The following is a 12,286-nucleotide window of genomic DNA, read 5'->3' on the forward strand; positions in this document are numbered from 1 at the left end:
AAATGCTCAGGACAGTGAGATGAGTGAGATGGATGAAGGCTCTGCGTATGTGGGAGGCTCCTTGAGGGGAAGGAGCACCTGGAGGGATGTCGAGGTGCCCCGTTTCCCTCTTGTGTTGCCACTGCAGGAACTCACCCATGGCTCCCGCGATGGAGAGCAGGTCTGCACACATCTCCATGTTCTACTGGACCAGGTGTCTCCATGGCGTCCACCATCCTTCCCATGGAGACCTCCATACGCTCACATGTGGGCACCACTTTATGAGAGAGCGGGCAGGCGTACTCCTCTAACTCAAATGCCACTCTGTTGAGGGCTTCCACCAGCTCTGTGTGATGTTCCCCCACCTTCTGCTGACTCTCCAGGGTGAGTCAGAAGGCTGAATCCAGAAGCTCATCACCTGACTTGGACCTCACAGATACCCCTTCCCCAGCTGTCCTCCGAGTGCCGGGGTGCTCAGCTGAACCTGCCTCCTCCTGCTGCGGACACGTGTCCGTGCGGTGACCACCAGATTGTGAACCCGAGCCTGCTCTAGATCGAGGTCCCACCGAGGTGTGTGTCTCTGCGCTGGTGGAGGGTGTGGGTAGGCGCTGTGACGGGTCTTCCAGGCTGCTTATTTCCAGCTCTTCAATGGAGGAGGTTTGCCCTTAGCTGCTGAGGATGTGGATGGAGCTGAGGAATGGCTGGCTGGCTGAGGGGATCAATCGCTTGGCAGAGCTCCCTGTGAATCAAAGTAGAGATAATTAATGCATGACAGCAGATCCAAACGCAGGAGAGAGAGAGACACTCACAGTTGCTTTGAGAGTGCGATGAGGTGGTGCAGGATCCTCATGTGGGTGTTTGCTGCTGACCTCACCGTCACCGCAGGCACTGTCCACGTCCTCACCAGTCAGTGTGATGGCACAATCCTCAAAGTGAGTGAGGGACCTAATGTGGCTGGGACCTCTCCCTGCTGATGTGAGTCAGCTTCTCCTGCGTGAAAACAGATGGGGAGAGTGTGAGCAGGGCACATGGCACTGAGGGGAATGTTTGTGTGGTGAGTGGAGCCATGGACAGGATGAGGACGAGAGCTCCAAAGGGTATGAGCCTGATGGAGATGTGAGGGTGTGTGTGAGAGTTAGTGGTGTTGTCCTTTGAGGTGTGAGATCCCTCTGGATGTGTGATGGGTTTGGGAGTGTGTGAGTTGAGAGTGATGAAGTGGTTGACTTACCCTGGCGGAACGGATGAGATCATTCATGCTCTTCCTGCACTGAATGGTTGACCTCCTCTGTGCTCCGGTGGTGCTGAGTGCCTCTGCCACCACCTCCCAGGCCGGATTGGTGACTCTCCTGTGTGCCAGAGCAAGGGTAGAGGACATCATTGTGTGCATCCAGTAGGCGCCTCAGAAAGGAGCCATTAAATTTGGGGGCTGCCATCTTCTTTGCTTTAGGGGCCATCTGTCACCTGGAGCATGAACTTATTGAATGGCGGAGCAGGCTCGAAGGGCTGAATGGCCTACTCCTGTTCCTAATTTGTATGTTCGTATGTTATTTTGTGAATTGTCATGTCCTACTGTGCCCTTCACAATCTTCAAAACAGCCTGGAAATTGAGATTCCCAAGAAGGAAATGTGCCAAACCCCTCAAGGCATACAAACTTGGACATGAGGAGGGCAAAACAGGGTAACTAACCTGGGAGCCAACTGCAAGACAAACTGATCAGAGAGACTTGCAGTGACGCCTGATCATATTATACCTATACAACAACCGTAATAACTAACATACATCACATAATTTCAACATAAAACCTTTTTAAATTTGAATTTCCAATCTCTTATCCTCTCCAACATAAAGACTGCCTAATTCACCTCTAACATCACATAATTCCACTCCACCTAGGAAGGTAAGGTTTAGGAGCAGGAGTAGGTAGGCCATTCAGCCCTTCATTAATTAAGCCTGCCATTCAATAAGATCACGGCTGATCTGGTAGTGGCCTCAATTCCACTTTCCTGTCTGCCCCATAACCTTTGTCTATCAAAAATCTGTCTAACTCTGCCTTGAATAAATTCAATGACCCAACTTCCACTGCTCTCTGGGGAACAGAATTCAACCCTTCAGCTACTGGAGCCCAATTTTTCTTCTAAGACTCTTCATTTAACTTACTAAATCTTTCAAAATTTCATCCAACTAATTTTTCAAATAGGTTTGTAGAGATACTGTCATTCTTAATCAATCACTTGGTCCATTAGAATGTTTTCCTTGGAGTATTTTCACTGGAAACAGTCCCATTCTCTCCCATTGTTCCCTGACAGCACATATTCCTAGTCAGGAGAACCAACACCAATAAATGTTCAAATAACACTTGTAGGTCATCGCGCAAAGTAATTCCTTCATTTCTGATGAACATGTCTTTGTGTTTCTAAAAGAAAAACAGAGAGTGCTGGAAAAGCTCAGCAGGGTCTGGCACCATCTGTGGAGAGAGAAGCAAGAGGTAACGTTTTGAGTCCAATATGACTCTTCTTCGGAACTGAAGAGGTAGAAATTTGTAAAGGTGCACTGTACATGAACCACAATGCAGATGGCAGAGAGCACACAACACAACTGGTTATAACTTGACGTAGGCTGTTAATTCCAAGCCTGACAGAAGTAGTGCAAAAGCAGTGGAATTTGAATTCAGTAAAAATCTGGAATTAAAAGTCTAATGGTGACCATGAAACCATTGTCGATTGTTGTAAAAACCCATCTGGTTCACTAATGTCCTTTAGGGAAGGAAATCTGCCATCCTTACCTGGTCTGGCCTACATGTGACTCCAGACCCACAGCAATGTGGTTGGCTCTTAAAAATGCCCTCTGAACAAGGGAAATTGGGATGGGCAATAAATGTTGGCCTAGCCAGTGACGCCCACATCCCATGAATGAATAAAGAAAAAGTAACATTTCTCAAGATTCCACATGGTAGGAATCAGTACAGCAACCTTGACCCCATCATAAATAGAGGAGGAAATAAGACAGGTCAGTGACTAGGGGGAATAGATTTAAAGTGATTGTTAGAAAGATTAGAGGGGAGATGAGGAAAAGGTTTTTCACCGAGAGGGTTGTGGGGGCCTGGAACTCTCTGTCTGAAAGGGTAATAGAGGCAGAAACCCTCATGTGTCTAATCCAACAAGAAAAGATGCACTGTTGGACCTGGTTCTTGGAAATGTGGACCACCAAGTGTCAGTGGGGGAACATTTAGGAGACTGTGATCATTGTATTGTACATTTTAGGATGATGATAGAAAAGGACGATAGGCAATCCAGAGTAAGATTGATTAACTGGATAAGAGCTGAGTTCCATGGGGCAAGAACAGAACTGGGCTGGATAGACCGGAACGAAAGGTTGGCAGGAAAAACTGAAGCTGAACAAAAGAATTGATTCAGGCACAGTCAAGGTATATTCCATCGAAAGGGCAAACAAATCCAGAGCTCCCTGGATGAAAAAGGAGATCGAAATTAAAATAAAGAATAAAAAGTGCAGTTATGACAGGTGTCAGGTAGAAAATACAATTGAGAACCAAGAGGAATACAGAAGGTTTAGAGGGGAGGTGAAAAAACATATTAGAGAAGCGAAGAGGGATTATGAGAAAAGACTGGCAGCCAACATAAAGGGGAATCCCAAAGTCTTCTATCGACACATATAAATAGTAAAAGGGTAGTAAAAGGAGGAGTAGGGCCAATTAGGGACCTAAAAGGGAATTTACACATGGATGAAGGGGCCATGGCTGAGGTATTAAATGAATACTTTGCACCTGTCTTTACCAAGGAGGTAGATGCTAACCAGGCCATGGTGACAGACGAGGAAACTCTGTCACTAGAAGGGTTCAAAATTGTTAAGGAGGAAGTGTTGAATAGACTGTCAGTACTTAAAGTTGACAAGGCATCAGGACCGGATGAGATGCATCCAAGTATACTGAAGGAAGTGAGAGTAGAAACTGCAGGGGCACTGGCCATAATCTTTCAGTCTTCCTTAGACTCAGGGCTGGTGCCAGAGGACTGGAGAATTGCAAACATTACGCCCTTGTTCAAAAAAGGTTGTAAGGATAAGTCCAGCAATTACAGACCAGTCAGTTTAACTTCAGTGGTGGGCAAGATTCTAGAAACAATTATTTGGGATAGAGTTACCAGTCACATGGAAAAATATGGGTTGATAAGGAAGAGCCAGCATGGATTTCTAAAGGGGAAATTTTGTTTAACCGGCTGGAGTTTTTTGAAGAGGTAACAGAAAAGGTCGATGAGGGTAATGCTGTTGTTGTGGTGTACAAGGACTTTCAGAAGGCATTTGACACAGTGCCACACAAACTGACTTGTGAGAAAAGTTATTGCTCATGGAATAAAAGGGACAGTAGCAATGTGGATACAAGATTGGCTGAAAAATAGGAAGCAGAGAGTAATGGATATTTTTCGGGCTGGAGGAAGGTTTGTAGTGGAGTTTTCCATGGGTTGGTATTGGGACCCTTGCTTTTCCTGATATATATTAATGATCTAGATATTGTTGTGCAGGGGACAATTTCAAAGTTTGCAGATGATACAAAGCTTGGGAGGACAGTGTGGAATTTCAAGAGGACATAGATAAGTTGGTGGATTGGGCAGATAGATGGCAGAGGAAGTTCAGTGCTGAGAAGTGTGAGATGATGCATTTTGGTAGGAAAAACATAGACAGACGACATAAAATAAAGGGTGAAATTTTGAAAGGGGGTGCATGAGCAGAAAGACTTGGGTGTATATGTGTGTTGATCATTGAAGGTGGCAGTACAGGTGGAGAGAGCAGTTAATAAAGTGCATAATATCCTGGGCATTATTAATAGGTGCATATAATAGAAGAGCAGGGAGTAATGCTGAATTTATATAAGACACTTATTAGGCTCAGCTGAATATTGTGTACAGTTCTGGGCACCATATTATAGGAAGGATGTGAACACATTGGAGAGAATGCAGAAGAGGTTTACAAGAATGGTTCCAGGGATGAGAAGCTTCAGCTATGAGGATAGATTGGAGAGGTTGGGACTGTTCTCCTTGGGGAGAAGAGGGCTGGGAGGAGATTTGATAGAGATGTTCAAAATCATGAGGGGGCTGGACAGAGTAGATAGGGAGAAGCTGTTCCCGCTCGTAAAAGGATCAGGAACAAGAGGGCACAGATTTAAAGTGATTTGCAAAAGAAGCAAATGTGATGTGAGAAAAAACATTTTCACACAATGAGTGGTTCGGGTCTGGAATGCACTGCCTGGAAGTGTGGTGGAGGCAGGTTCAATCGAGGCATTCAAGAGGCCATTAGATGATTATTTGAATAGAAACAATGTGCAGGGGTACGGGGAAAAGACAGGGTGATGACGCTAGGTCATAATGCTCATTTGGGGAGCCGGTGCAGATACAATGGACCGAATGGCCTCCTTCTGTGCCATTAAAATTCAGTGATTCTGTGATTCATTTAAAAGGTGACTGGATCTGCACCTGGAGTTCAGTCACCTCTAGGGATACGGACCAAATGCTGGAAAGGGTGGCGTGTATTTTGTCCGGCGCAGACACGATGGGTCAAGTGGCCTATTTCTGTGCCGTAAACTTTCTGTTTCTATGAAGAGTCACGACATTATCCATGGATATGATGGGTTTGTCGTTAACTCCAGCTTGAAGAAGCATTGAAAAAAATTGTACTTAACCACACTTTTCCATTTCTCGGCAGAGCAAAGAAACACAGAGAAAATCCAACCCGAGCTGAGCAACATCAATTCTTATGGGACTGTACACGATGGAGAACAAACTGCTGACTCTCCGAGTGAAGACGCAAAATAACCATTAAAGCACAAATTGGACTTAATATTCCAAGCCAAGCATTAACTGAACCTTAACACTTCATCAAATTAGATATCCTTAGTTTTTTCTAGCTGGGGCTAGGATCCTTCGTTTGACAATATTATGTCTCTGCATCGTTGAGCCAATTGTGGTTCAACCAGACAACACAACTGTTTACATTGGAAAATAACACTCTCCTTTATTGTTGCCAGCTTTTAAAAGTATGTACCAAAAGGACACTCTTAACGACCTTTTTTGATATCGGCCAACTTATTTTGGGCTGAAAAGATTCGACTATATTTTTGCACTCAACTCTTGACAAATGGACACAAGCTTATTCCAAGGTTTAGACAAAGAAACAAGACAGAAATTCTTTCCGTTATTTATTTTATTTGTTGTGTAAAATGCCCTTAAGGAGAAGGTCAGCTTAGCTGTTCCATTCAATACAAGTGCAGAGGAAAATCAATCAGAAAAAATGTCATCAATTCTAGGGTAAAGGTGTAGATTATTTTAAGAAATAAGAACATAAACTCATTTCATGTCCTTCATGATCTCAGGACATACTAAAGCTGATAATAAAGGATTGGGGGGGGCATAGATTTAAGGTTTTGGGCAAGAATTGTGGGACTATGTGAGGAAGAACGTTTTGTACAGCGATTGGTGATGATCTGGAACTTGCTGCCTACAAGGGTGGTGGAAGCAGAAGTTATAAACGATTGCAAAAGGAAATTGGACGGGCTTTGAAAGAAATGAACTTGCAGGGGTACGGCAGGGGAATGGGGCTGACTGGATTGCGCAACAGGGAGCCGGCATGGACTCGATAGGCCGAATGGCCTCCTTCTGTGCCATAATGACCCCATGAGTTGCTTTCCAACCAATGAAGTGCTTTTGAAGTGCAACACTGTTGTAATGTAGGACAAGTGACAGCCAATTTGTGCACAGCAAGAATCCACCAACAGGAATGTGATATGTGACTGGGGAAGGTTTTAGTGGTGTTGAATGGGGGAATAAATGAAGGCCAGGGCACAGGGGAGCACTCCTGGCTCTTTTTCAATATAATACCATGAGATCTTTTACATCCACCTGAGAGGGCAGATAGGCCTCCCCAGTGCTGCACTAGACTGTCAGCCTAGATTACGTGGATAAGTCCCTGGAGTGGGATTTGAACCCACAACATTAAGTACTATATTTACAAAGTTCAGTCATTTATTATTTTAAACCACAGGATAGAATATTTATTTTAGCTACGTTCAAGAAGTTACTTAATATTTGATTCTTTCAAAATGTTAAACTTCTGCTGTCATTATGAATAAAATGGTTTCCTGTTGAAAACAAATCTCTAACTCAAAGCTTCAACAAAAACCTGGTTGATCTTTTGTGGTGGCATAGGATATAGTCACTTCCTTATTTGGGCCTGATGCATCTGAGTTGCTGTTTTTCTCTTGTTTCTGCCTCTCTGTCTCTGTTTCTCTTCGGTTACTTCTCCTTAACTCTCATTGTTTCTCTTTGCTGTCTTCCTCATCTCTCCCTGTCTTTGGTTAGAGGCGTTTGCCTGGTTTTGTACGACTGAAGATGAGCCGCCAATGGTGGTATTGGACCGAGGGCGGCATTAAGGAGCCCTGGCAAAACTGGAGTCAAAGGGAATCTGGAGGAAAAATGTACACTGCGCTTGGGGTGCCGGAGATGCATGAATAGTGTGGCCATCAGCAATTCCTCACCCATTCCCTTCAACCACGCTCCACCCTTGGCCTTCATGTTTCCCTGCACCCTTTTGTTCCCATTACCTCCTTTGCCCTTTCACCTTTTCCACAATCCTCCCCTCTTCCAACCATTGCTCAATCTTTTCCTTTTTATTTACACAGAAGGTACGGCACAGAAACAGGCCTTTCAGCCTAACTGGTCCATGCTACTGTTTATGCTCCACATGAGCCTTCTCCCACCTCTCTTCATCTCACTCTATCAGCAAAACCTTCAACGCATCCATATTATTTGCTTTGAGGGAGATGATGGTGTCATGGTAATGTCACTGGGCTAATAACCCAAAGGCCTATGCTAATGGGGATACAGGTTCAAATCCCACTATTGCAGCTGGTGGAATTTAAATTCAATTAATAAACCTAGAATTGAAAGCTAGTCTCAGTAATGGCGGCTGTGAAACTGCCATCAATTGTAGAAACCCACCTGGTTTACTAATGTCCTTCAGGGAAGGAAATTTGCCATCCTTACCTGGTCTGGCCTACGTGTGACTCCAGACCCACAGCGATGTGGCTGACACTTAACTGCCCTCTGAAATGGCCAAGCAAGCCACTCAGTTCAAGGGCAATTAGAGATGGGCAACAAACTCTGGCCTTGCCAATGATGCCCACATCCCATGAAAGAATTTTTAAAAAACACTCCCTGAGGTAGCAAGTTCCACATTCTCACCACTCTCTGGGTAAAGAAGTTTCTTCTGAATTCCCTATTGGATTTCTTGGTGACTATCTTATCTGGGTGGCCTCTAGCTATGCTCTTCCCCACAAGAGGAAACATTCTTTCTGCATCAATTCTACCAAAACCTTTCAGAGTTCTAAAGGCCTCTATTAGGTCACCTCTCAGCCTTCTTTTTTCAAGATGAAAGACACCCAGCCTGTCAATCCTTTCCTGATATGTACACCCAGACATTTCTGGTATCATCCTTGTAAATCTTCTCTGCACCCTCTCCGGTGCCTCTATATCCTCTTTATAATATGGTGCCCAGAACCTTATGCAGTGGTCAAAGGGCCAGATTTGCCCATCCAATTCAGAAAGAACAACTTATTATAACAAGGTAAATATGAGGCTAACCAATTCTACTGAAAGAGTACTAACACCCGTCCTCATCATGCATGCTTGGCTGATAACCCAGACTCATGAAAGGGTTATGTCAGCGGGGGTTGTTTTGACAGATGAACAGTTGGTTTTGCTTGATTGGCAACTTTAAGTGGTTATAGTAGGTTTTTAAAAAATATTCATTCCATAGGATGTGAGCGTCACTGGCTAGGCTGGCATTTATTGCGCATCCCTAACAGCCCTTGAGAAGGTGGTGATAAGCTGCCACACACTGTAGGCACACCCACAGTGCTGCTAAGGAGGGAGTTCCAGGACTTTGACTCAGCGACAATGAAAGAATTGCAATATAGTTTCAAGCCAGGATGGTGGGTGACTTGGAGGGGAATTTCCAGGTGGTGGTGTTCCCCTGCGTCTGCTGCCCTTCTCCTTCTAGGTGGCAGACGTCGTGGGTTTGGAAGGTGCTGTCGAAGGAGCTTCGTGAGTTGCTGCAGTGCATCCTGTAGATGGTAAACACTGCTGCTACTGTATGTCGGTGATCGGGGGAGTGAATGTTTGTGGATGTGGTGCCAATCAAGCGGCTGCTTTGTCCTGGACGGTCTCAATCTTCTTGAGTGTTGTGGGAGCTGCACTCATCCAGGCAAGTGGGGAGTATTCCACCACACTCCTGATCTGTGCCTTGTAGATGGTGGACAGGCTTTGGGGAGTCAGGAGGTGAGTTACTCATTGCATGATTCCTAGCCTCTGACCTGCTCTTGTAGCCACAGTATTTATATAGCTTGTCCAGTTCAGTTTCTGGTTAATGGTAACCCCCAGGATGTTGATTGTGGGGGATTCAGCTATGGTAATACCATTGAATACCAAGGGGCAATGGTTAAATTCTCTCTTGTTGGAGATGACCATTGCCTGGCATTTGTGTGTTGCAAATTTACTTGCCACTTGTCAGCCCAAACCTGAATATTGTGCAGGTCTTGCTGCATTTGGGCATGGATTGCTTCAGTATCTGAGGAGTCGCGAATAGTGCTGAACCTTATGCAATCATCAGTGAACATCCCCACTTCTGACCTTATGATAGAAGGAAGGTCATCGATGAAGCAGCTGAAGGTGGTTTGGCCGAGGACACTACCCTGAGGAACTCCTGCAGTGATGTCCCAGGACTGAGATGATTGACCTTCAACAAAAATAACCATCTTCCTTTGTGCTAGGTATGACTCCAACCAGTGGAGAGTTTTTCCCCTGACTCTCATTGAACCCAGTTTTGCTAGGGCTCCTTGATGCCACACTTGTTCAAATGCTACTTTGGATGTCTCCATGTTTAGGTCAAGGCTGTAAGAAGCCAGGAGCTGAGTGACCCTGGTGGAACCCAAACTAAGCATCAGTGAGCAGATTAATGCTGATTAAGTGCCCCGTAATAGCACTGTTGATGACATCTTCCATCACTTTGCTGACATTCAAGAGTAGATTGTTAGGGCAGTAATTGATTGGGTTAGGATTGTGTTGCTTTTTCTGGGCATGACATGCCTGGGCAAATTATACCAGGGCAATTATACCTGGGCAACACCTGTTCTTTCTGTGATCTCTTGTGTCAATGTCTCAACATTTATTTGCACAAGATTAAGAGATCTGAAGTGTTTGAAGCCTCTGCTATTGATACTTTAACAGTCTGCCTGACTGACACTTTTATAGTAACATTCGCACTACACAAGTGTCAGGCAATGACCATCTCCAACAAGAGAAAACCCAACCATTGTCTCTTGATGTTCAATGGCATTACCATCACTGAATCCCCCACTATTAACATCTTGGGAGTTACCATTGACCAGAAACTGAACTGGACTGGCCATATAAATACTGTGACTACAAGAGCAGGTTAAAGGCTAGGAATCCTGCAGCAAGTAACTCACCTCCTGACTCCCCAAAGCCTGTCCACCATCTGCAAGGTACAAGTCAGGAGTGTGATGAAATACTCTCCACTTGCCTCAATGAGTGCAGCTCCCACAACACTCAAGAAGCTTGACACCATCCAGGGCAAAGCAGCCCGCTTGATTGGCACCACATCCACAAACATTCACTCCCTCCACCACCAACGCACAGTGGCAGCAGTGTGTGCCTTCTACAAGATACACGGCAGGAATTCACCAAGGCTCCTTCGACAGCACCTTTCAAATCCATGACAACTACTATCTAGAAGGACAAGGGCAGCAGATAGATGGGAAAACCACCACCTGGAAGTTCCCCTCCAAGTCACTCACCATCCTGACTTGGAAATATATTGCCGTTCCTTCACTGCCGCTGGGTCAAAATCCTGGAAGTCCCTCCCTAACAGCACTGTGGGTGTATCCACACCACATGGACTGCAGCGTTCAAGAAGGTAGCTCACCACCACCTTCTCAAGGGCAACTAGGGATGGGCAATAAATGCTGGCCCAGCCAGCAAAGCCCACATCTTATGAATGAATTTTTTAAAACTAGGGTTGTAGGACCTGTTTTTTTTCAAATGAAGATTTGTGACTGGGTGTGTTTTTGCTGAGCAGTTACACACATGCCATTGTTACTATATGGCTCATTGGATCTATACATTGTGTATACTGGATGAATGGGCATGGAAGGGCCATGAGTTGGCATGAGGGCTATAAGGCAGCATAGGGTGGGTGGACTTCATGAGTTGGCACTGAGTTGGAATGAGGGAGCATGGAAGAATCATTGTTGGCATGGGTAAAACATTTTGAACTTATGGTTTAAAAGGTTCCCGAATTCAGTCTATGGTTCATGACTTCACTGAGGAGCCGTGAACCATGAGTCATGGAGAAGATGGCCCACCTCCATGAAAATTGTGAGGGGCTGGGAGCTGCCTGCCCACGCAATGGAGCCAGCCGGGTCAGGAGTGCAGGGTACATAAGTCTTGCTGACCGCAGCCTTATCCCACGCTGATGAAATCTGGGGGCAATGGGAATGGGGGGGTCCCGCCTGCCATTTTTAAATGACTCTGGAGTCGTCTTGACCTCACGGATATCCAGGCCTAAGTGTGGTCCAACCAAGGTTTGATACAGGTTTAACATAACTTGCCTACTCTTCACTTCTATCCTTCTAGAAATAAGAGATAGTGCTTGGTTTGCTTTTTTATATGGTGGAACTTTTAGTGACTGATGTATTTTCATTCTGAGATCCCTTTTCTCCCCTACCCCTCACCTAGACTTACACCTACGGAGTAATAAGTGACTTCCCTACCCTTCCTGCCAAAGTGTGCGGCCTCACATTTATCTGTGTTGAACTTCATTGGCCAATTATTTTCCATTCTGCAAGTTTATTAATGTCCTGTAATGTGTTGCAATCCTCCTCAATATTGATTACCCCCCCTTACTTAGTGTCATCCGCCAATTTAGAAATGGTGTTTTTTGATTCCAAAGTCCAAACCAGTCACAAACGAAATGAGGTCCAATCGGTGCACACCACTCTTTTTCAAACGAGATTCAGGTTGACATGTTTTGGCAAGGTCGGAAGGTGTCACATGATTCTGGCGAGCAGCTAATTTAATGGGAATTCATGAGATGGTAATGAATGCAAATGGTGTTCACACCACCAGGCAGCGGGATACTCAACACACCATTAACTCACCATCAGGAGAACTGATGAAGAGTCATACGGACTCGAAACGTTAACTGTATTCCTCTCCGCAGATGCTG

General features: G+C 45.1%; 1 protein-coding gene across 3 annotated transcripts in view; it reads left to right on the forward strand.

The window, feature by feature from the left end:
* nipal2 (NIPA like domain containing 2) overlaps positions 1 to 7,135 on the forward strand; it is a 96,450-nt gene extending 89,315 nt beyond the window's left edge. For 2 of the 3 annotated variants that reach the window (XM_078541104.1, XM_078541105.1), the window contains one exon: positions 5,690 to 7,135. In XM_078541104.1, coding sequence (XP_078397230.1) covers positions 5,690 to 5,799 — 110 coding nt within the window. In that variant the 3' untranslated portion in view covers positions 5,800 to 7,135. The remainder of the gene's footprint in view (positions 1 to 5,689) is intronic. The other variant, XM_078541106.1, reaches the window with a different exon arrangement.
* The last annotated feature ends 5,151 nt before the right edge of the window (positions 7,136 to 12,286 follow it).

This window comes from Cetorhinus maximus, chromosome 4 (genome assembly GCF_964194155.1).
Source record: "Cetorhinus maximus chromosome 4, sCetMax3.hap1.1, whole genome shotgun sequence".
Taxonomy (NCBI): Eukaryota; Metazoa; Chordata; class Chondrichthyes; order Lamniformes; family Cetorhinidae; genus Cetorhinus; species Cetorhinus maximus.